Genomic DNA, 21,756 nt, shown 5'->3' on the forward strand with positions numbered 1-21,756 from the left:
AAAATGAATTTGCCTTGACATAAAGTTTTTTCAAATCTCCTTGTGGTGATGCTACAATTCTCAATATCCACAATATCGTTCTATTGTATTTAAGACAAAAGGTCTCCCAACTTCTTGACGTGCTTTAATAGCGCCAGCCCAAGAAGTTATCAAACACATTTTGGCGGGGCATATTCTCATATCCAGTGGTTATATGAGCAAGACAGACTTGTGTAACGGAATCAGACACTCCAAATGCGGAACTCCTCCTCCACATCATCATCATCTCACAGAGCGCATCTGCAGGCTGCTGCTGCTGCTGCAGAGCGATATGAGTTCTGGATACACAGAAACTTAGCGTTTCTTCACAACTCACGGGATATCCTTGGAAAAGACATGAAGGATATCTGAGATTTTAAAAAAAATAACTGCCTGGGTCGTTTTCATACTCACTTTGTCATAATCGGCTTTTTTTTCCCAGTTGAGTTCAATAATGGGGCTGCGCGTATTTGGCAAGCCGCGTTACGCGTATGCGTGCATCAGTTTATGTGTTTTCATCCTGCAAGTTGCTCACTGTCAGAGAAACCCGGGCACGCAGCAGGGAAATGAGCAAAGGGCGGCTCTCCGGCAGACGCTACAGTGGTCGCATAACGGGAAGGTTTTCAGCATTTTAAGCCAAGGCTCGGAGTATCAGCCGGCGCGGCGCAGAGGCGCACCGCAGGAGCAAGTGCAGCCGCGACCGCTCACCATCATCCGTGACGCGGCAGTGAGGCATCAGGACACCCGGAGCCAGCCGGTGGAGCAGCAGCAGCAGCAGCAGCCTCCCCGGCCCGCTGCCTCTCACCCTCAGAGCATCCCTCAGCCGCTCCAGAGGCTCCTGAGAGGACAGCAGCAGCATCACCATGAGCGCACGCGGACGCAGACGAGCCGACGCGTCAACGACACCCAGGAAAAGGTCACTGTCAGTCCGCCTCCGACCAGGAGAGAGGACATGATGGTCGGTGACGATCCCTACGACCCCTACAAGTCCATTGACCATGATAATCCATATTACAACCACTATGACGTTTATGAGAGACCGCGACAGAGAGGGAGACCCGGATATGGCACAAGGTATCATCAGTACGGTAAGAGAAGCAAAGTGTTCTCACACAGCACTCAGTGGGTTTGAAAGATCAAAGATCAAATACATGTTCCAATCGAGCATTTTGTTGATCAATGACACTGTAATAGCTAAGAATTTTCCACTTCATACTTTTTAAAAGTAGTTTAAAGGCTGTTTCTTCATCAAGAAAATGATGTCATCTGTCATCTTTGTTAAGATCAAACGTTTTTATGGCAAAGACATGATAATATAACCTGATAGACTCCATGGGGTTTAATCAAGAATATGGTCACTTTTCATCCATAACAAAAAAAGCATGTAAATATTTGCACATTTTGAATACTTTTTATTTTACACCAGTCACCTCACCTTCCCAGGAATTGCCAGTGTGTGCGTGTGTGTGTGTGTGTGTGTGTGTGTGTGTGTGTGTGTGTGTGTGTGTGTGTGTGTGTGTGTGTGTGTGTGTGTGTGTGTGTGTGTGTGTGTGTGTGTGTGTGTGTGTGTGTGTGTGTGTGTGTGTGTGTGTGTCTGTGTCTGCGTCTGTGTCTGTGTCTGCGTGCCATCTGTTCAAGTCGGCAAAGTCGTATCGTGTGTCACTGATTACTGTTTTCTTTCATTTGTCTTTGCTTCGCTTTGTTTATTACTTAGCTGCTGCTCTGATGTGGTTCGATTCGTCATGATGTTGTGTGTTGTAGGTCTCCCTGATCTTGTACCGGACCCGTACTACATTCAAGCCTCTGCTTACGCTCAGAGAGTGCCAATGTACAACTTGAGATGTGCGGCTGAGGAAAACTGTTTGTCAAGGTAGGCTACTGTCCCGACTGATCCAGGAGGAAAAAAAATATAATTGCTTTGCAGCCGTGTCTGAGTGTGATTCACAGAGCCCTGAGCCATAACAACCACCTCAAGTGTTTGTGGTGAGTGCTGCCCAGTGGAAGCACAAAATGAGGTAAAATTAACCAAATCCTGCCGCTGATGGAGTAGAGGGTGGGGTGGAGGATTTCTGTAAAAGCTTAATGATAGTTTGCCCTCGGAGAGAAAGCCTGAATGGTAAACACATTATCGAAAACTAACCCAAACAACCACGTGCCTCCAAAAGACTTTTTCCACCCGCCATTTACTCAGGCTGCTCTCGCTCAGACACTGACAGTCTGGAGGAGATGTAGCAGGAAAAGTAATCTGAGTGATGTCATCCTGTCCAGAAATGACACGGTGTGGGGAAGGAAGGAAGGAAGGCGGAGGGATCCTCTCTGGGTTTCCTCGCTAACACTTACGCTCTTGTCGCTGTCCCTCCGGCAGCTCAGCCTACAGATCGAGTATCAGAGACTATGACACGCGCATGCTGCTGAGGTTTCCTCAGAAAGTCAAGAACCAGGGGACTGCAGACTTCCTCCCCAGCAGGCCGCGCTACGCCTGGGAGTGGCACAGCTGTCACCAGTGAGTATAACAACATGTCAGCGCTGTCTGCCTCGCCATCACACAGACACATGACTGCTGTGACCTGTCAGCTCAAACCTTTAAGCATTGGGTTTTTATAAAGTGTGGGAGGATGAGAATCCCTTTCACAGAGCGAGAACCACAGGTTACACCCTGGACAGGTCTGCAGTGCATAGCAGACACACACACACACACACACACACACACACACACACACACACACACACACACACACACACACACACACACACACACACACACACACACACACACACACACACACACGCACACACAATTGTCATTCATTTATCAACCTCACATGCATAGTTTTAGACTGTGGAAAGAAAACCATAATACCCAGAGAAAAAGCCACGGATGCATGGAGAGAACATACAATCCGTTTTTTTTGGGGGGGGGGTTTTACGTTAGGAAGTATTATTAACAGCTGTTGGGTTCCCGAGGCAACATAAATCAGAACTCATCTACTAAGTCTTTATACACAGACGGTATCCTTTAAGCCTATGGTTTTGCACTAAAGTTGAATTTATCAAGTCTTTCTTCTCCATTAAACTTTTTTAAAAGTTTGAGCAAACCCATTGGCGAAGCAGTAGTGCTTGGACAGATCCAGTAATCAAGTAATGAATTAAATAATTATCAATGATTCCCTTGAAGCCAGCCCTACATTTTGGAAACCACTGCCCTGAGTGGGAGCTGATTTTAGCTTCTGAGACTCTGCATGAGGCTCTGTGTCATCCACAGACAACATTTAGATTCTTTAAATCCAGCGGTTCTCAAAAGGCAGAGCAGATTTTCCATTTGGTTTCTGCCCATTAGTCATTCTGTATCTCTCCATTTCGTCTCCGAGTGTACTCTGGAGATACACATGGTTGTTTTTGAGTTTGTTGAAAGTATGTGCCGACACATTCAAAGTTACAAGAATTATAAGAAATATAATTTCTGCCTTCTGTTTTGCAGTTGTGATTTGGCACCGTTGGGTTACTGTTGGGCCTTTTTCTGTCTTCTCACAGAGATTAAAATATCAGCGTGGATGTTGTAACATGAGTTTTATTTGTATTTTCAGGCTTTTAAATGGATTTATTTCTAATTCCAGACAGTAAAACCTCTAAAACCTGCCAAAAGATAAAGAGGCTGAACTTCAAACAACCTTTAGTTTTGGTTTATTTACACCTGCACATGTTCAAATTAGACTGCATAATACAGATAATGAGCCCGAAAGGAAACCTTGTTTGAACTGGTGGAAAAATGTCCATCAGTCTTTTTTTTTTTTTTCATTATTTCCAAAGAAACTACCTCATTCCACAGTAATGCTATCAATCAAGATGTCTGCTGCAGCTCCCCGAGCATGTTTGGCAGAGAGCCTGTGGACTGTTAATGTAAGACTGTATAGATTCCTGTCACTGTTTTGAAAGTGAACTAATGTTGAAATCTAAACTGTGTTGGACTCATTAAACAAACTCCCTTCTTGTGATAGTGGAGTTGAACCAGATTGAGAGTCGCTGTCGGTCCACAGAACCGTGTGCAATAAAGTAAACGCCTGCAGTGTTTTCGCCTCACTGACATGCGAGTCATTGTATTGAAATATAATTCAGAGCTCACTCAACAAAAGCTGCCATGACAAATGGTGCCTCAGCGACGTGGCACTCGGTCTCCTCTGTGGTTGAACACTTTCCTGCTGATCCACAGGCATTTCCACAGCATGGACGAGTTCAGCCACTACGACCTGCTGGATGCCACCACTCAGCAGTCGATGGCAGAGGGCCACAAGGCCAGCTTCTGCTTGGAGGACACTTCCTGTGACTACGGATATTACAGGCGATTTGCCTGCACCTCTCACACTCAGGTCTCAAAACTAAAAACACACTTTGCTATTGTTGTCACTGACTTCACAGTTTCTGTTTTTAACGACATACGTATTGCCAGTTGTTCCCGATGACCACATATGGCTTTCATATCTTTATATTTTTCAAATGCCTCTTTATGAAATTTTAGTTTTCCAAAGGGATTGTTTAAAAAAAAAATGTTTTGATTCTAAACTACATAGATTATGAAAAGATCTAGGTATAAAGTCTAAGGCCAATGCGAGGGGGTCAAACTCGTTCCAGTCCAGGAATCGCATTCCTTCCAATCTGATCTCTACTGGACCAGATGAGTAAAAAGCATAACAACCCATAAATCAGGGGGTCACCCAGCTCCAGACTACTGGTCCACGATGAGTTGCCAAAATTATAAGCGAATGCAATTCGGTTACTTTTGTTATTCCTCTCACAAGAAAGACATATTCCATCGTTTTCTTTTTTTTAACCAATGATTTATCATGCAGTAGAATGTCCAGAACATGCTGTCCTTCATTTAGGCCAAAGGTTTGAACGTTCTACTGGATTATTGTAGGATCTGGTGATTCATAACATGAACTTTTGTCTCAAGATTTGCCGAAGGGTCTGAAATATTTTCCACAGTGTGTCTTTTCTGACTAATGTTGGCAAACGTCCGCTGCTTTCCAGAGCTCAGGCTTTCTATTGTTTTAGCATGTTCTATCAAACCTTCTCCACTGCATCACTAAACTCTTGCTCCAATCTCAGCTGCTCGACCTGAACATGAGAGATACCCAGAGAATATACTGACCCTTGTCATCATTATTGAAAAGAAAACATCAATGATTTGCTGTGGACATTTTCACTTTCGCTTGTCTTGTGGGACTAAATTGATCCGCTGTTTTACACCCCTGATTTAAGGGTTTATTCGTCAACCGGCACTTCTGCAGGAAGTCTTATTGTTTTAACAAATTGTCGTCATAATCTTTGAAATTTATTATGAATTTGCCCCATAGAGAATATGTTGTTTATGTGCATTGCAGCTCAACAGTTTTAGAACACCAAGACATCAAGTCCAATGAATAGCTTGAAATATTACAACTGCCAGAAGTTAAAATATTGGTAAGATTACTTAAAACTGAAAGAAAATAATATACTGTACATTTTAGAATTTCACAAAAGGCTTTTTTTTTTCAGGGAACAGATTAACAACTTAAAGCTGTTCTGCAGCAATGAAGGTTGATCAAGCCGTCAAAGTCGGTGCAACTAATCCGTGCAGGTGTTCCGTCCCCTCTCTCTGTTTACATAAATGCAATGTTAGAACACACTGCGGTACCATGTCCTCGTGGTTCATGAGCAGGAAGTCGTGGGCCGGCTATACCAATGGTGAGAATAAGTCAATTAACAATGAAATAGTGACAAGATTGTCATCAGAGTTCCACGACCGATGGTTCACCACTATGAAGCAAGACCCTTCATCCCAGAATCTCACTGGTATGTAACCAGCCAGCCAGTCCAGCAGCACCTTCTGTGTTTCTACTGCTCCTAAAGCCCAGATAGAGGTTTTAGATTACCTCAGGAAAAGGACATCCAGAAAAAAAAACCAAAACACTTCTGCCAAATCAAACATGTGAATCACATGCAATTTCTCAATAAAAGCAGATTCCACTTTTACTTTGTGTGCTCTAGATTTACAGCTATTTCCTTGCAGACTGACCATCTAAACATGTCAGTGTGCTGGGTACAACTTGTATTGGCTGCTTTCAAGTGGCCAGCTCGCTCCTGCCAGCTAAAACAACACGGTAGCAACCTAGTTCTGACGAGTCCAACCAGCTGCAGCTATAAGTGAGCACGCAGAAGTATAATCTGACCTGCGGGAAATACATTTACAAGTATAACAGCCTAATGAGCAGCATCCTTTTGATTATTTCTTAAAGGAACCATGTGGCCTCTAAATATCCGAGCAGAGTCGAGCTGACAAATGTGATAAACCAAGGCGCCTGAACTTTGAGAGAGAACAGCTTTAGTATTTTCTTTCCACACAAGCCAGTAGTGATGGTGATTTAATGGTTTCCCGCTTTGCCTCCAGGACGACCCACACCTGTCTGAACTTTTGTGGTCAGTCGTTTCACAACTGAATTCCTTTTCCATCAAGTTTTCCTCTTTGACCTGCTCTTTTCTTTCCCCCTCCTTTCTTTCTTTCTTTCTGCACCGTGCCTCTTGTCCTGTTTGAAACGTTCCAATTGGAGCTTCTGAAGCAACCTGAAGTGTTTTATAAGGAGTTTGTTCATGGGATGTTTTATTTGGTTGCTGTCCAACGTGCAGGGCCTGAGTCCGGGATGTTATGATACCTACAACGCAGACATCGACTGCCAGTGGATCGACATCACAGATGTGAAACCTGGACGTTATACCCTGAAGGTCTGACAGGGAAAAAAAACCAACAACAAAAAAAACAGATGTCTTCTCTCCTGAGACGTTAAACATTGTTTCATATGAGTCTAATTGTTGTTTACTCTTTTTTTTTTTTTTTCCAATACATTTGTGCAGATCAACGTGAATCCTTACTATCAGATTGAAGAATCGGACTACACCAACAACATCGTGCGCTGTGACGTTCGCTACACCGGCAGCTATGCCTACGTGTCTGGTTGTCACATGTCAACGTGAGTGGGGCGTCTATTGTGACTCGTGATATTCAGCTTCCAATCATTTCTTGCAGTGTTTTGACATATTTGTGCTTGAATTTTTTTTTTCAGATATTAAGAAACAACAGCCATCCACAGTGTCTCAGCTGATGAGCCTTGTAAATGACAACAAAGAGGACTGCACATAAAACACCACGGGAAAATAAAAAAAAACGGATCTATTCAGACATGCATTCATTTATATTGTAAATACGAGCAGGATGATGGAATTTGAAGCACCGCATTATGCAGAACCTTTCTTTGCTTGCGTGGTAAAGTACTTTCTTTTCTGAGCTTTTCTCCAAACATGTTCTTCCTTCTGTGAATTTGTACTGTAGCTTGCATTTTTATACCTCGTGTAAAAAGAACAACACTCCATGAATACTGGGAGCTTTGTAAAACAAAAACATAAATCTGCTTAGACTGATGAATTAAATCAGTATTTTTGTTATATTTATATGCTACAGAAGAAACTCTTTACTTTGGACAAAAAACATACTTGAATAAAATTTTGTTACAGAGTGAGTTCTCTCTTCTTGCTTCACCTTTCCTGTTTTGTTGATTGTCAAGCCTTTAGTCTTAGCAACCACTCATGTTGAAAAATCGGCATAAGGATTGTTGATTAAATCGTAGCCTGGTGAGAACATTCTCTGCACCATTTATCTAATGGAATAAAATATCTGATAGTCGTTCACATTGCTGATAATGACATCATAACATAAAGCAACAATGGATGTATTTCATAACACAGAAACATTCGTAATCTCAAATTGTTGTTTCAAACTCTTTGTCTTTGGAGTATTGCCAGATTGTTTCAAACAAACAAATCTCTTTAATCTCTATTTTTGCAAAACATCACAGTGAAGCCTAACACTGACAGACTCGCCCACTCTCAATAATACAATGAATCCTTTGAAATGACAGAACAGCTTCAAAATTCTGCGAGTGTGTTATTGTGGTCTTTCACATGTGTAAAGTTCTAGTGTCACAGAAAATATGATTTTGCTGGTCCATCTCTATATCTTGACTACCACAGTAAAATGAACACCATCGCTAAAGGTTGTGCAAACTTAATTGTTGAATTGATTGAAGCGTTATCTGATAAATAATGCTCCCACAAGCAAGAGTATGTAGGAGTCTTTTGGCAGATTTATTCATGGATACAAACTCTGTTACACATATAAGTGTGTTAAGTACATGCACACACACACTTGCTCAAGCACACAAAGATTCATCGTTCTTAAAGAGGCTTCTGCTCTGTATGGTGGAGGCTCACCCTTCCACACTGTGAATCCCTGCAGTGCACACACGCACACACAAATAATTCTGCATAACTTTGTGTTGACATTGAAATGAACCTCCGCTCCAGCAGGAGGCGCCGCTGAGACTGCGCCCGCTCGTTTGTTTTCAGTGATTTTTATCAGGCTGTCACAAACTGAAGTGGACCACCAGCACAGTGTGTGTGTGTGTGTGTGTGAGAGAGAGAGAGCGAGCGATAGGTGTGTTGAGAGAGTGAGTGTGTATGAGAGAGAGAAAAAAAATAGTCGTTTTCCTTCGTAACAGTGTTTCGTTCCTCCTTTTGACGAAGATGCACCCGGTGAATGTGTCGATCCCGTCGTTTCGCTCCGAAAACAACTCGGTGGAGAAAGGATACACGGTGAGCTCCAATGACATGTCTGTCCATCTGAGTGTGTGTGTGTGTGTGTGTGTGTGTGTGTGTGTGTGTGTGTGTGTGTGTGTGTGTGTGTGTGTGTGTGTGTGTGTGTGTGTGTCACATATCAGCTCAAATGCAGCTTGTTGAGCCGTTGTAAAATGTGTTCCCTTCTCTTTCACTGCTCATATGAATGCATCAATAATAATAATAATATCCAAAGGTTGGATCGAATCTGCGTCTATTTCAGGACATGTGTGGCTGCCCTCTGAATAATCCAGCAGACCCCCAGCTGTCTGTCCAATGTCTGACCTAAATAAAGTGCTGCTGTCCTGAAAGGGGTCGCTTTCACCAGGGGGGGTCATATAGGGGGGTGTCGAGGCTCAGCCTGCTCTCAGGGTGTCAAAACAAAAGCCATCCAGGAGACACTTTCTGCACTCGAGAACAGAAAGGCTTCTGCTTTTTGTTTGTGTCCACCAGTCTGTGGCCTCACTGTGACACGAAGGGCCTAAATACATTTCAGATCACGTAGAATGTGAAGCATCCAGACCCCCCGAGGTCCTCAGGGAGACGCAAACGAGGTGAAGCAGCTTTGAGTTCCTCCACTCCTGACTTGTGGAACAAACTTCCTGACACACACGCTTCTTTTAAATCAGGCCCAGAACAATCGATTTAGCTTATTGTATTACCTTTATCTTAATAAATACTCTAATACATTTCCCTTGCTTTGTCTTCTCAGACGTCTCAGAGAAAGTCCACAGCATTTCTGTGGGGGGGGGGGGGGGGGTTGAATAACGTGTGATCATCTTTTCAGTGCTGAGCACAAAAAGTTAGAGTTTGGGGCAATAAATAAAATACACAGATATTAAATAGTTTAACCATGAGGCTGCATATAATTGTGAGCTTCCTGTTTCATCCAACTAATTATATAAAGAATTGAATTTTTTTTTTTTTTTGTTCTTTCATATTTGACTACTGCTTTGCCTCTATCAATATTGTGAACGTTTCTCACAGGTTGATTTTCTGTCTTGACACATTTTGTGCAAGTTTACGTTTCCAATCCCGAGTTGCAGGAAGAATGCTGCCGTCATTTTATACGAATCTCCTCTTCAGTGCAGCAACTGTCGCTTTCACAAAAGGATCCAGCCGATCATGACAATTGAGCTGAAACTTTTTGACAGCTCATCTATTTTTTTTTTTTTTTTCCACCGCAGGAGCCAGATGTTTCCCCTTTGTAACTCGCTGACGGCGGCATTAAACTGACACACAGTGACTGTATCGACAAGATAGAGTTGGGACATGTCTGCCTGAGTGATTCCTCTCTCTCTTTTTTTATTTCCCCCCCCTCTTTGTTTCAGGTCTTTAAAATCGACGTGCTGATGAACGGCCGACAGCACACTGTTGAGAAGCGCTACAGTGAATTCCACGCTTTGCATAAAATGGTGAGACCTTGTGTGCGACGGAGTTTAACTGACTATTGATCCCCATAGCGGTTTAAAAGCCTTGCTCAAGGGTTCAACGCTGGTGGGACTGATTGTGAGGACATACTTTGCGCTTCCCGTTCCCCACATGCATCTCGCGGGATTAAAACGACATTCCTGACCTCACCTCCTCCAACATTTGCCTCGATCGTTTAACTCAAAGGTCATCTGAGGTTATTGATTAAATCACACCCTCAGGTTCTGTCCTGAAGAGGAAATCTCAGCACAGAACAAACTGTCAAGTTTGCTTCATACCGGTTAACCGTGTTCATCTGATGAGTTTGTGGGTTGTAACTTCACACATTACTTCCTCTTCGCATTGACTGAATGCAACAAAAAACATTCTGCCGGTTTAAACATCATACAGCTAATAAAGACTGTAATTTATGCTGTTGCACCAAAAAAAAAAGAGATCAGATGTAACATTTTGCATTCAAGAATTAAGTCAGACTTTTTAAATTAAACTGTTTCAGTGACGTGATTTTTACATATTTACCTATTTTTGTCAGGGTTTGATTTTATTGTAGTGCTTTTCAGAACTGCCAGCATGAATGTAGCATGCAGGATGAAATCATTCTTCCACTTGCTGGTTGGGTTTTGTCCAGTTGTCCCAAAACATGTGTGAATTCATCTCCATTAGACGAAAAAATGACAAAGAAAAAGAAATTTTTTTCACAGACACACTCCGCAAACCGCTAACGTTTATAACGTAATAAGTGAAAACTGGGGGAGAAAATTCTTTGGACTTTGACTGGTGTCTTCAGTGAAGATTACAAATACAATGCTTCTTTTTGGAAAAAAAAACACACGATATGTTTTTCCTCGGCGGCATCCCCTCTGGGATATCGGTCAGAGCGCTGGATGACGCAGATCGAAGTGTGTGGGTTTTCTCTCCTCCAAACCAAACAGCTTCTGACGATTTGGTTGCTGAAATGTTTTTATAGGCTGCTGTATGTGTATATATATATTATATATTTATTTATTCTTTCCAGCTAAAGAAGAGCATAAAGCCTCCTGAAATCCCCTCAAAACACGTCAGAAACTGGGTTCCTAAAGTTCTGGAGCAGAGGAGGCAAGGCTTGGAGTTCTACCTGCAGGTACTCCGGCACACATCTGAAGTCCTCGAGCGTTTCCTCTTGTAACCTATGTGACGTGGCCAGTCTCAATGCAAACACATAGATGCCAGCAGGTCGAGAGGTTAAACCGAAAAGGAGCAACTTCTACCCCAGACACAGAGGTCACTGGGAGCGCCGCTTCATCCACGCACTGAAATTTGCTTTTGTTTTTGTCAGACTATAATTATGGAGAATGAGGTTCTCCCGAAGATATTTCTGGATTTCCTGAACATCCGCCATTTTCCCTCCATGCCAAAAACGGAGAGCTGTGGGTGAGTTGAAAGTGCAGCTTCTCTATAAAATAAAAGAGCCCGCTGTGGCCTTTGGGTTGTTTGTGGGACAGTCTGTTCCCAAGGAAAGAGGGCGAACTGTCTGCTATGACTTATTTTCTCTTCTCTCAGGTCTTTCGACACCGAATCTGAGGAATCAAGGTGAGTCATTTGTTTGCCGGTTTGTGACCTTGTGAAAATCCCATTCTCCCTTTGTACTTTAACCTGTTTAACATTTCAGCGTCTGTTTGCGTTACACTTGGAACTTCACTCGGGTTTTAACAGTGATGCCATCTGTTTTCATGATTACTTGCTCATGCAATCCACCTGAGTTGTTTATTTTTGTCGTTTTATTGAATTTTTTTCCAGTAAACTCTCACACCAGCCTGTCTTGCTGTTTCTGCGAGACCCCTACCTGCTATCGCCTGCACACGGTGGGTCCAGTTCTTTGTTTTTAATATATATATATGATTGAGACGTTATGGAAAAGTATTCCTATTGTCACGTAATTTGAAATATAAAGTCTCCAACCTTTGAAACTTCTACCCTTACGATATCGCATTGAAGCTTATTTCAGTTCATCTCAGTTGCTTAAATAAATAAAAGTATCTGTAATATGGCTTTTTTTTTTGGAAGATAATATAAAATTCATTAACCATTCTGGAAAAACTCTTCCCAGCTGACCCCTAGAATTTCACTGCCGCTGCCCCCTGATGCTCTCTGGTGCCCTCCAGAGGAGGGATGCCCCTCACTTTACCGTTTGAGGGACATTGCTACTGCTTATTCCTACGCTTTGTGTTAACGACACAAGATGCCTGATGACATGAGAATGGTTGGATTCCGGCTAAAAACGTCGGTTTTCTGTTGAACGTGAACACGGAGAAAACTGACAATTCTCTTAGAACAGAATCCACTTCTGCAAATTAGATATTATGTCGGATGTAAAGCTACTGTTGTCTCACCAACCCGTTTCTCTTTTCCCTCAGATGCGTTTTCCAATGTGGTGATTGAAGGTGTGATCCACGGCGTTTTCTATTCGGATCTCCAGCCAAGGTAGAATCTTAAGAGACCGATCCCGAAGGACACGTCGCCGCGAAGGAGTGCTTCATATCGCCGTGCCATTTCCGGATGTGTGCCGTGAAAGACGTGACATGTTAACCACATACACTGAGCCGCCTGCACATTTCCAGAGGCATTTCATAAAAACATGCTTTCTTTTTTTTTTTTTTTCTCACAATATCAGGACTGAAGGCAAATCACCACATTTCTTAAGCACTCGACACTAAATCATCCATCATCACTTCACCCGTTAACTTTCGACTTGTACTTTTAGCTTAAATCCTCAGTCGCATGTCGAATTGAATGAGCAGTTTGACACGTGGGCATATTTATCAACAAATAATTTAAATAATGAACTAAGTCTAACATAGCTAATAATGAATTTATTTATTTCTTACTTGAGAAAATAATGAGTGGCAATCAGCGAAAAATATATATATAAAAAATAAAAAAAATAGCTTGTGAATGGTTTCTGAGGCCAGAGCACGTTTTTGTCTCGTACGGGCGAAGCGTAGAGCTGGACAGTGGACTTGTGCGAGTCACAGCCTGCCAACAGAGAGCAGCCACTCCCTCTGTGGCACCAGTGATGTGGCCTCTGTTTTTTTGTTTTTTTTTCTTTTAAAGGCTTGTTTTGAGCTGCTGAACTGAGCCCGTCGGTGAAGTTAACATCCACGTGCTACACTTGCGGGTGGCGCTAACTGGAGCTCCGTGAGGAGATCGTGGCGGTGACGTGGGCCTATTTGGTTTTTTTGACTCTTTGAAGTGCTACAGTCTTGACGGCAGTGCTCGTTAGCAGAAGTATGTGGTCCAACCTGTTCGTGGAGGAAGACGTCACCGGGGTGAGAGGTGCTGATTGAAGAAGCATGATGAGATCTTCAAACCGCAGGCTTCTTCTGCATTATTATCTATAATTACTTCGGCTTCCTCCACCTGCAGTTCCCCCCACTTCCTCTGAAGATTATCACGTTTTGTAACACTAGGTGGAGACGCTGTGAGATGTAAGCCTTAAAGAACACAATGCTATTACCTCCCCACGCTACAGACGGCTCATTTTTCTGATAATAAAAACTCTACATGAGACATTTAAATATTGTTCTAGTCTGCACAAAGATACAAGCCTGTTGATATTAAACTGCCTCAAATAGAAGAATAAGCAGTGGCGTCTGTAGCTGTAGATCAACTTTAGTCTGTGTGTGAATATGAGGATCATGTTGATTTGCCACACTATAGGTCAGTATTTAACACGTTCTTATCATATATTGCTAAAGGCCAATCATTAAGTCTTCCTCCCATCACGAAAAGGGACACTCGGGTGTTTTTGCAGGAAAACACTGTGCAATATGAAATCACGCAAACATTTTATTATGAGTGATTTTGTCATTTTCTTTGCAAAACATCTCCACATGTAAACACTCTTACCGTTTTGTGTAGTCGTTGTGTTGTGTTTCCCTATTCGGGACAGTAGTTATTGACCAGCCTTTTGAAGCTTTCTGATGTGACTGGACCTCCGCTGCACCACTGAGACGACTACACATTCGTACTGAATGAGATTAATCTTGAAGAGCAAACCTCCACTAAAGAGATCATGATTTTTGTGTTTTAACAAAGTGAATCATTGCCTGGAAATCCATCTCACATATTTATATGTATCTTGTGTATAATTAATATTGTGTGTGTGAAGTGTCATTTCTGTGCCATAACGCCAACCTACAGTGAACATGGAAATCCCACTGTAGCACTTTTAAGGGTTTTGTGTAAAATACTAACAATAAAATGATTTCCAGAAGCCACATGTGTCAAGAGTTCAAATTGATTTTATTAAAAGAGGTACTGCTTTTTTTCATTATTATTATGCAGGGGTGGTGCAGAAGCAGTGTTCTGCAACCTTTAAGAGCAACAGAGCAATTGTTTATAATTTTCCACCAAATCAGATTTACCTGGAACCACAAAACGTGTTTAACCTTTCAAATGAGGCTAACGGCTTCTAAAGTTTAGCTTTGACACGTGTACACGTGTTTTTAGTAGTTGTAGTAGTTTGGCTTCTTCTCACAATCGAAAAGGTATCCTTTGATATTTTCAAATTTCTTGGAAGCAATGAGTCCTTTTCTGACTTTTATTCAATGTGTGCTCGCATCAACCCCATACAACTCCAACAAAGCAGGTATAAAATCTGAATAATCTCATAAACATACTTGTATATAAAGAAGCCAAACGGCACCTTCACCCATGCATGTATTTTATGGAAACTGGGTCTTCCTCCATATCCATTTAAACTCTCCCACATCACAAATCAGGCTGGCAGCACAACTGTTTCTCCATAAACTTCTGTATTGATGGAGAAAAGCGGGTAGTTTGTGAAGTCGGTTATCATTAATCAATAAGGACCCGTCTCACTCCTGACCGTTACCCTTTACCCTTTACCCCAGGAGCACCGCTCTCCATTTTGCAGTGTGACGGAGCTGGTGTTTCTATCGATATGGACACGCGTTTGTCCAAACCAGCTGTCCAAAAATCTACTTTGAGAGTCGAGGCATCAGTGTAAAACCTGTACGAGTGTTGGTCTTTAAGCAATAACTGTGTTTTAGCATTTGTCAACCCAAAGAAGGCGATTGAAGTCAGACCAAGAGGTGAACCGACACTTGAATTGTTGAGACCAATGGTTATTTATTATATAAAAAAAAAAAACAAATCTTATAAAATTCTGTCAATAGACAACATATGGACTGTATTAAACTGATTGTTTTGGTCACATTATAGGATAAACGATAAACACAGTAAATTCCTTGAAAACAGTATATTCTCACTCTTTCTGCAAACCTGTTGGCTTTCGATCAAATTGCCATTCAATGAGAACTGGAATTGAAAATTCAAAATAAGGAATTATATCCTCCCCCCCCGGGAAAAAAAAAAGTCAGTAGGCTTAATGAAATCTGTCCCCATGAAAATTAAAACCACTCAGTCACAGGTTTTCACCTGTTTCCCCACAAGCAGCTCTGATAGCTTGAGATGCTGGAAGATCATTAATTTTTAATTAAGTTTCCTTGAATTCTCGCGACGTCGTATGTGGCTTTGTTGCAGCGGTAACAGAAACGTGCCAACATAGTTCAAACTAAATCCTTTAGCTTTACATGTGGAAATCATCAGGAAAGTCAAATATTTAAGACTTGAATCCTTCCATCTCTAGGGTGGAAATTTCCCAATGTAGTAACAGTCAAAGCCGGGGGCAACAGGCATCAATGCCCACAGCAACCTGCATTTGAGTTATCAAACTCGTGAGGACCTTTGTTCTGGATGGTTTTAAAGTTCTCCATGACCCACTTCATCTTTGAGCCGTTCATCTGTTGCGGCGTCTGACTGAGGTCCTTTCATGTTGGCAAACTCCACCTCCCTGGTCAGCTGCTCCAGCGGAGGAAGACCCACCGCCAGGTTTCTCATCGCAATGGCCGTCATCAAGAATCTAAAAGGACGAGCGCGGACGGAGTGGGTGAGATGAAACCCTTGTTGTCTGGACAACGTCTGCGCCAGCGCTTACCCTCGTCGCATTGTGTAATACTTCTTCACGGCGAATCGCTCCAGTCTCTCCAGCACGCCAGCCTCCCTGCGCTTCTTCACCTCCTTCATCCTGCGCTGCCTCTTCAGGAACAGCCGCACGACGGGGTCCGTGGCGTTGACCTCCGCCCCGCCGTCGTCGTCCGCAGCAGCGAGAGGCTGCAGCTCTGGAGGAAGGGGCTCCGTTTCTATTGGGGGAGACACTGACCGGTCAAGTCGGGCTGGATTGTTTGGAGACAAAGCTGTCAGGTATTTACGCGCTTGACATTTATTCGGAAACGACACGACATCAGCCACGGATTCATTCTGCAAGGATGCGCTGAACCCAAGCGACAGCTGGCAAACAAATGGTGCGAGTCCGTCAGGAAGTAAGCGGCAAAATCAAGTGAGATATTAACTATGGAAGAAAATGTATCAACATTTTATACACGACCTTTATTGTTCACCTAATAGATGAAAGCGTAAGAATTTACTGTATTATTGAAGTTTATGAGGAACTTGTAGAACCAAGAACTTCTTCCATGATTAATAAGGTACTACTTGATTATAAATACTTGTTAGTACAACATGAAACTATGTACACCCTGCAAATAAATAACACAAGGTCAATGCCCATCAACGACACAGGTAGCATCTATCAACATTTTTGTAAGAATAAAGTTACAACAAAGAACATCATGTTTGAACCAATCTGCAATAAACAAATACCACGCCTGTATTCCTGCATGTAAGAGGCCGTTTCTACTTTTTGCTGAGTGGGAATTTCACTGTTAACTTATTTCATTTTGTCTTTTTTACTCCCAGACTGGTCATACTTTTCATGTTGAAAGTTTTCAATACAATTTTTTTATTCCTACCTCAAATCTATTCAAGTCATCCTTTAAAGTACTTTTTAACCGTGCATTTAGTTCTTATTCTTAGGGTTTTAATATTGTTCTTTTCTTTTAGGTGATCTTATTGCTCTTTTCTGCACAGCCGATGAAGCGCAATCCGTTTCGGAGGCGTCTTGCTGTACGCGTCTCACCGGTCCCGTTGCGAACACGCTCCTGGAGTTCAAAGAGCTTGGTGAAGTTCTCCTGCAGCGCCGCCTCGGTGGTGTTGACGTAGATGTACATGTAGCACGACGGGTCTTCAGACACCGTGTACACCTTATGGTAAGCTCCAGCAGGCACCTGCACACATTCACGCTGCACAGTGAGTACTGAAGTCTGTCCATGTTTCAAGGGAACGCCATATAGAGCGACTGTGTGTATTTGTACCTTGATCTGCTCGCCGGGCTTCACGGTGTAGTTCTTCTTCTCCTCCACTATCTCCACATTCACGTTGCCCTGCAACACGTGGATGCTGGTGTTTCCCAGGTCCTCACTCACAAAGTTTTCTAAGTGGAGGCCTGAATCGGTAAGATGCAGTCAATCGTGAGAAGAACAACGCGTAGAGCGAATGAAACAACACAACGTGCACGTGTTTATAATGACTAGCGTGAAAGAAAAACGGGAGACATTCGTAACCTGGGAAATCAGCAATGAAGACGATCTCGGTCTGATTGTCCAAACTGCCCTCGATCTCCTGGAATTTCGTCCTCCACGGTGAGAGGTCCACCAGCAGAGGCATCAGCCAGGGGTTCGGTCGGAAAGGTGACCATTCGGCCTTCACGATGTCAACGCGAGGGTCAAAGATCCTGAAGAACCGAAAAGCCCAGACGACATTTAAACCTCAACTATTGTGTACACAACACCTCCCAACAGCATTTCCGTCTCCAGCAAAAGGCTTCCCCGACACACACCTTTGCTGGAAACGTTCATTGATGGACACCCAGATATCGAAGTAGATCTCGGGATCGGAGATATTGTAACGGGGCAGGAAGTGGTTAAGGCACGTGGCGTACTGCTTCAGCATGTCTCCGTGGTCTTTCCAGCGACGGCTCTGCGTGAACACCTACAATACGCAAACATGATTTTGTTTATGTGGTGAGTTACTCCAGCGCGAACTAGTCTATCCGTAGAAGAAGAAGCAGAAAAGGTTGAAGCTTGTGAATGAACAGTAAAAAAAAGAGAATGACTGAATCACTTGGCAACAATAAAGTGAACGACCACAGTTCAACACAAATGTGACTTTACTCGAATGTTGTTGAACCTTTGATGAGTGACTCACCCCTGGGTTCAGATATCCGATGTCGCCAGTTTTACCATCTTTGTAGGTGATCTTCACATGCTGATGGCTTCGAGAGTGAACCATCATGTCCCAAGAGTAACCGTACAAGCCATTAGTCCAATTGTTGTAACCCTGGACAACGCAACACATTGACATCACTTAAGTCTTTGAGCCATTTACCAACTTTCTCTGACTAAAACCAACAAGTGTTCAGGGTTATCAGAGACTGCCTGATGGGAGACTTTGAGATCTTCAACCTTTCTGCTGACCTCACCAGCTACTGTTTGCTGTGGACCAATGACTGTTGACTCTGGTTGAGCAACTTTCAGTCTCGACACTCAGATAAACTTTCAAAAAGCTTTTGCTCAGAGCAAGAACAGACGATCCGAGAGCAAAGAATTGAATAAATGTGCAACAGATTACAATTACAACATGTACCTGCGTAATGAAGTGGGAGTAAGGAAGGAAAAACTGCTCCGCAATATAAATAATAGCAAAGATGGCTCTCAGCTTGTGCTTAAGTTTCAGCTTGGGGGCTTTCGGCACAGCCGGGGTCTGCCGCTGTTCACTACTTGAGGTCTGCTCATTCTGGTAGACGCAGGAGGTGCTGGGCTGGGGCTCCACTGATGTGAACGGCAGGACTCCCTTCAGGACTGATGGGAAATGGTCAAAAAATCTTCTCGGCCAGTCGGGGTAGCAAAAGAGAGGACTGGTGGCCAGCATTGTGTAGGAGAACATTCCTGGGAAGCAGAAACTTTCCGATTAGGGAAGCATAGCTTTGCTTTAAAATGGGCTCATCAGAAAGAAAGGGCAGAACACTAACCGATGCTGAACAGCTGAGAGTTCATACAGTGGAAGTAGCTGATGGGGACAAATGCATAAGGCCGTGTCAAATCGAAAAACAGCAGATAGCCTGCGGTCAGATCCAGAATAAGACCACCCCCATGCACCACCAGCAGGCTTACTAACTCCACAGGAAGAATCACTCTGGGGAAACAAAAAGCAGTACGCAGGTTGATCGGTGAGGGTCGACAAAGATTTGCTCAACAGCGATGAAGCTGGTTCAATAAAACTCACTTGAAAGGATCAAAAAGCCAGTGATGTGCCAGGTAAGACATCGAGTAGCCCTCCACCCAATCAGCATCCAGCTTTTTGATTCCGGCGATGAAGTAAACAATAAATATCTTCGAGAAAGAGCAATCATAAATAGTCATAAATAGCTCCCGAATCAAAGAAAACGTATAAGAAATTTGACAAAACACCGATAAAATCACCAAACCTGTGTCCTCAGCAATGTGTAGTTCCACAGAGGCACATGAGCGTTTCTTATGGACGGCCTACGCAACCCATCAATCGACCTACAAACACACACATGCAGACATGACCGGTCGAAAACAAACCAGCACACACAGACACACACATGACCACAAATGAAAAGCGCGTCTCACCAGTATCTATTGCCATCCATGAGCGTGAGCTGAAACCCAATGAGGCCGTAGAGGTACGAGTGATTGTTCCAAGTCGTTTTATCCAGAAAGAAGATGTACCAGTATGCGGAGATGAACATGAGGCAGGAGAGGCGGTAGAAGCAGCCGAGCATGATGCCCAGCGAGCCTTCAATTACAAAGACAAATTCAGTCAATCACAATATCCATTTTTTTCTATGTTGTTGTTTTAAACAGGTTTGTTTATGCTGAACATATCTGGTCAACAGGGATTCTGAATCATCATGAGTGAAAAAAAGATTTTTTTTTTTACCAGGAAGGAAGAGAACACTGTACTAACACATAATGTAAGACACTGCATCTTTATGCTTCCTTTCAGATGAGGCCCAAATGTATTAAAGTTCAATACTAAATATAGAATTTAAATGAATAGATTATGCACAAACTATGAAAGCCTATTAAATTCTATTTTGGAATGTGATAACTACAAAATATAAATTCTAACTTGTATATCTAATGTGTTATAACACACACTGTTCTATTTAAATAATAATACAGCAAATTCATGAATTGTGTCTGACAAATGTATGAAGTTGATGGCGAACAGTATTTAGTTTGAAGAAACATTTGCCGCATACAAACATGTATTACAATTGTACAGTAAACCATGAGACTTTGCAATGTTCTAGATTTTGCAAAAAGAGTTTAGGGGAAAATCCTCATCTAAAATCAGGAAAATCGTGCGGTTTCTTACATATTGAATCATCAGATTTGGATGTTTTGATTTAGATTTAATTATTGATTCATTTAGTTTGTTGTCATTATGATCTTCTATCAACTTTGAAATGGTAAATGGATTTTGCTCATATAAAATTTCTTTCTCAAGATGAGTGATCAAACGCAAAACCACGCAATTAAAATATGACCCGCTGTCACAATGGAGCCTGGCAGAGCAGGTCTTAATTTGTGGAAGTCTTACAGGAGTTGTGTGCCCCGGGTGAAAGTATTTGAGGCAGAAATATGTGCTTTAATCTTTACCACAGTCATGCACCCCCAGAGAGACAGACCCCCCCTATAAAACCACTGCATCCGCTCATACAGAGAAGACATAAAAACAAGGGTCGCTGTGTTTAGAGAGCCTCAGCAAACAGGTGTGAGCCTTTACATGAAACAAAGCGTGTGACCCACCCAGGAAGAGAATCACATACACCAGGTACATCCAGTCCAGTGGCAGCGGCTGCAAAAGGTTGAAGAGGGGAAAGCGACACACCGGGGCCCCATCCAGGTACTTGTAGTCCAAGTGACTGAGCCCACGTTCCTGTGTGACGTCAATGGCCATCAGCAAACCTGTAGCACGGACACATGGTAAGACGGAGCACTATTTTAAAGACAGCAAGATGTCCTGGAGCCAGATTTAGCCCAATTTACCAAACAAGCAGCGGAAGATGCCAAGAGATGCAGGATCAGTGGGACGGTTCAGGAGGGTCACCAGGCCGTGCCAGGAGGTCAGGTCCTCCTTCTTGAACCCAAAGATCTTCTCCATCCTGGTTTTGGTTTGTGTTGGTTCAGTTTTAGGAGCTGCAGTCTTGTGTGAAGTCTGCCCTTCTCCATCACTGCTCACAAGAGCGCCTGGGTGGGTCACAAGCATAGAAAAAAAGTAAACACGATGGGAATTACCTTCAATTATAAACATGCACCATGTCAGGAAAATGCATAACTTCTGTTTACAGACGCAACGTGGGTCTGACTGACAAAAGAGCCTAACAGGAAATCACGTTACATATACAACAACAACAACAACAAAGTAATACACAACATCACCTGCGATCGCGTCCCTCGCCTCCATGTTTACCGCAGGTTTGGACTGCGGGGTGGGACAGGGGGTCTCTGTGCACTCCCTGCCCCGGGTGGAGGAGTCCTGCGTGGCGGAATGAAAGAGCCTGTGTGAAATGGACACAGTTTACGTGTCACAGCCCCTCGCATAGGACAGTCCAGG

General features: G+C 43.0%; 3 protein-coding genes across 3 annotated transcripts; 2 read left to right on the forward strand and 1 right to left on the reverse strand.

The window, feature by feature from the left end:
* The first annotated feature begins 277 nt into the window (after nucleotides 1–277).
* Nucleotides 278–7,561, forward strand: loxa (lysyl oxidase a). The gene is made up of 7 exons (XM_080510024.1): nucleotides 278–1,106; nucleotides 1,780–1,888; nucleotides 2,384–2,521; nucleotides 4,226–4,382; nucleotides 6,679–6,774; nucleotides 6,904–7,019; nucleotides 7,113–7,561. Exons 1-7 carry the CDS (start codon nucleotides 473–475, stop codon nucleotides 7,117–7,119), a joined length of 1,257 nt encoding a protein of 418 aa, XP_080366150.1. The 5' UTR covers nucleotides 278–472; the 3' UTR covers nucleotides 7,120–7,561.
* A 920-nt stretch (nucleotides 7,562–8,481) lies between these two features.
* Nucleotides 8,482–14,399, forward strand: snx24 (sorting nexin 24). Its single transcript, XM_080509970.1, has 7 exons — nucleotides 8,482–8,697; nucleotides 10,050–10,133; nucleotides 11,165–11,269; nucleotides 11,465–11,559; nucleotides 11,689–11,718; nucleotides 11,926–11,990; nucleotides 12,543–14,399. Exons 1-7 carry the CDS (start codon nucleotides 8,563–8,565, stop codon nucleotides 12,611–12,613), a joined length of 585 nt encoding a protein of 194 aa, XP_080366096.1. The 5' UTR covers nucleotides 8,482–8,562; the 3' UTR covers nucleotides 12,614–14,399.
* Nucleotides 14,400–15,259: 860 nt separating this feature from the next.
* On the reverse strand, nucleotides 15,260–21,718 carry ggcx (gamma-glutamyl carboxylase). Its single transcript, XM_080509969.1, has 15 exons — nucleotides 21,582–21,718; nucleotides 21,189–21,389; nucleotides 20,949–21,107; nucleotides 19,764–19,929; nucleotides 19,595–19,673; nucleotides 19,393–19,499; nucleotides 19,139–19,302; nucleotides 18,754–19,055; nucleotides 18,316–18,447; nucleotides 17,948–18,099; nucleotides 17,673–17,842; nucleotides 17,424–17,554; nucleotides 17,189–17,336; nucleotides 16,148–16,352; nucleotides 15,260–16,072 (listed from the first exon to the last, which is right to left on the reverse strand). The coding sequence occupies exons 1-15, from the start codon at nucleotides 21,604–21,606 to the stop codon at nucleotides 15,913–15,915; spliced, it is 2,301 nt and encodes a 766-aa protein (XP_080366095.1). The 5' UTR covers nucleotides 21,607–21,718; the 3' UTR covers nucleotides 15,260–15,912.
* Between the last annotated feature and the right edge of the window lie 38 nt (nucleotides 21,719–21,756).

Source organism: Blennius ocellaris (genome assembly GCF_963422515.1).
Source record: "Blennius ocellaris genome assembly, chromosome: 15".
Classification (NCBI taxonomy): domain Eukaryota; kingdom Metazoa; phylum Chordata; class Actinopteri; order Blenniiformes; family Blenniidae; genus Blennius; species Blennius ocellaris.

Coding starts and splice junctions, on each gene's coding strand:
- loxa (XM_080510024.1), top strand. CDS start 473: ATGGGGCTGCGCGTATTTGGCAAGCCGCGTTACGCGTATGCGTGCATC. Junction 1,889..2,383: donor GAGGAAAACTGTTTGTCAAG/GTAGGCTACTGT, acceptor TCCCTCCGGCAG/CTCAGCCTACAGATCGAGTA. Junction 2,522..4,225: donor GAGTGGCACAGCTGTCACCA/GTGAGTATAACA, acceptor GCTGATCCACAG/GCATTTCCACAGCATGGACG.
- ggcx (XM_080509969.1), bottom strand. CDS start 21,606: ATGGAGGCGAGGGACGCGATCGCAG. Junction 16,353..17,188: donor GCGTGTTCGCAACGGGACCG/GTGAGACGCGTA, acceptor CTCCCCCAATAG/AAACGGAGCCCCTTCCTCCA. Junction 16,073..16,147: donor TATTACACAATGCGACGAGG/GTAAGCGCTGGC, acceptor TCGTCCTTTTAG/ATTCTTGATGACGGCCATTG.
- snx24 (XM_080509970.1), top strand. CDS start 8,563: ATGAGAGAGAGAAAAAAAATAGTCGTTTTCCTTCGTAACAGTGTTTCG. Junction 10,134..11,164: donor TCCACGCTTTGCATAAAATG/GTGAGACCTTGT, acceptor TATTCTTTCCAG/CTAAAGAAGAGCATAAAGCC. Junction 11,270..11,464: donor GCTTGGAGTTCTACCTGCAG/GTACTCCGGCAC, acceptor TGTTTTTGTCAG/ACTATAATTATGGAGAATGA.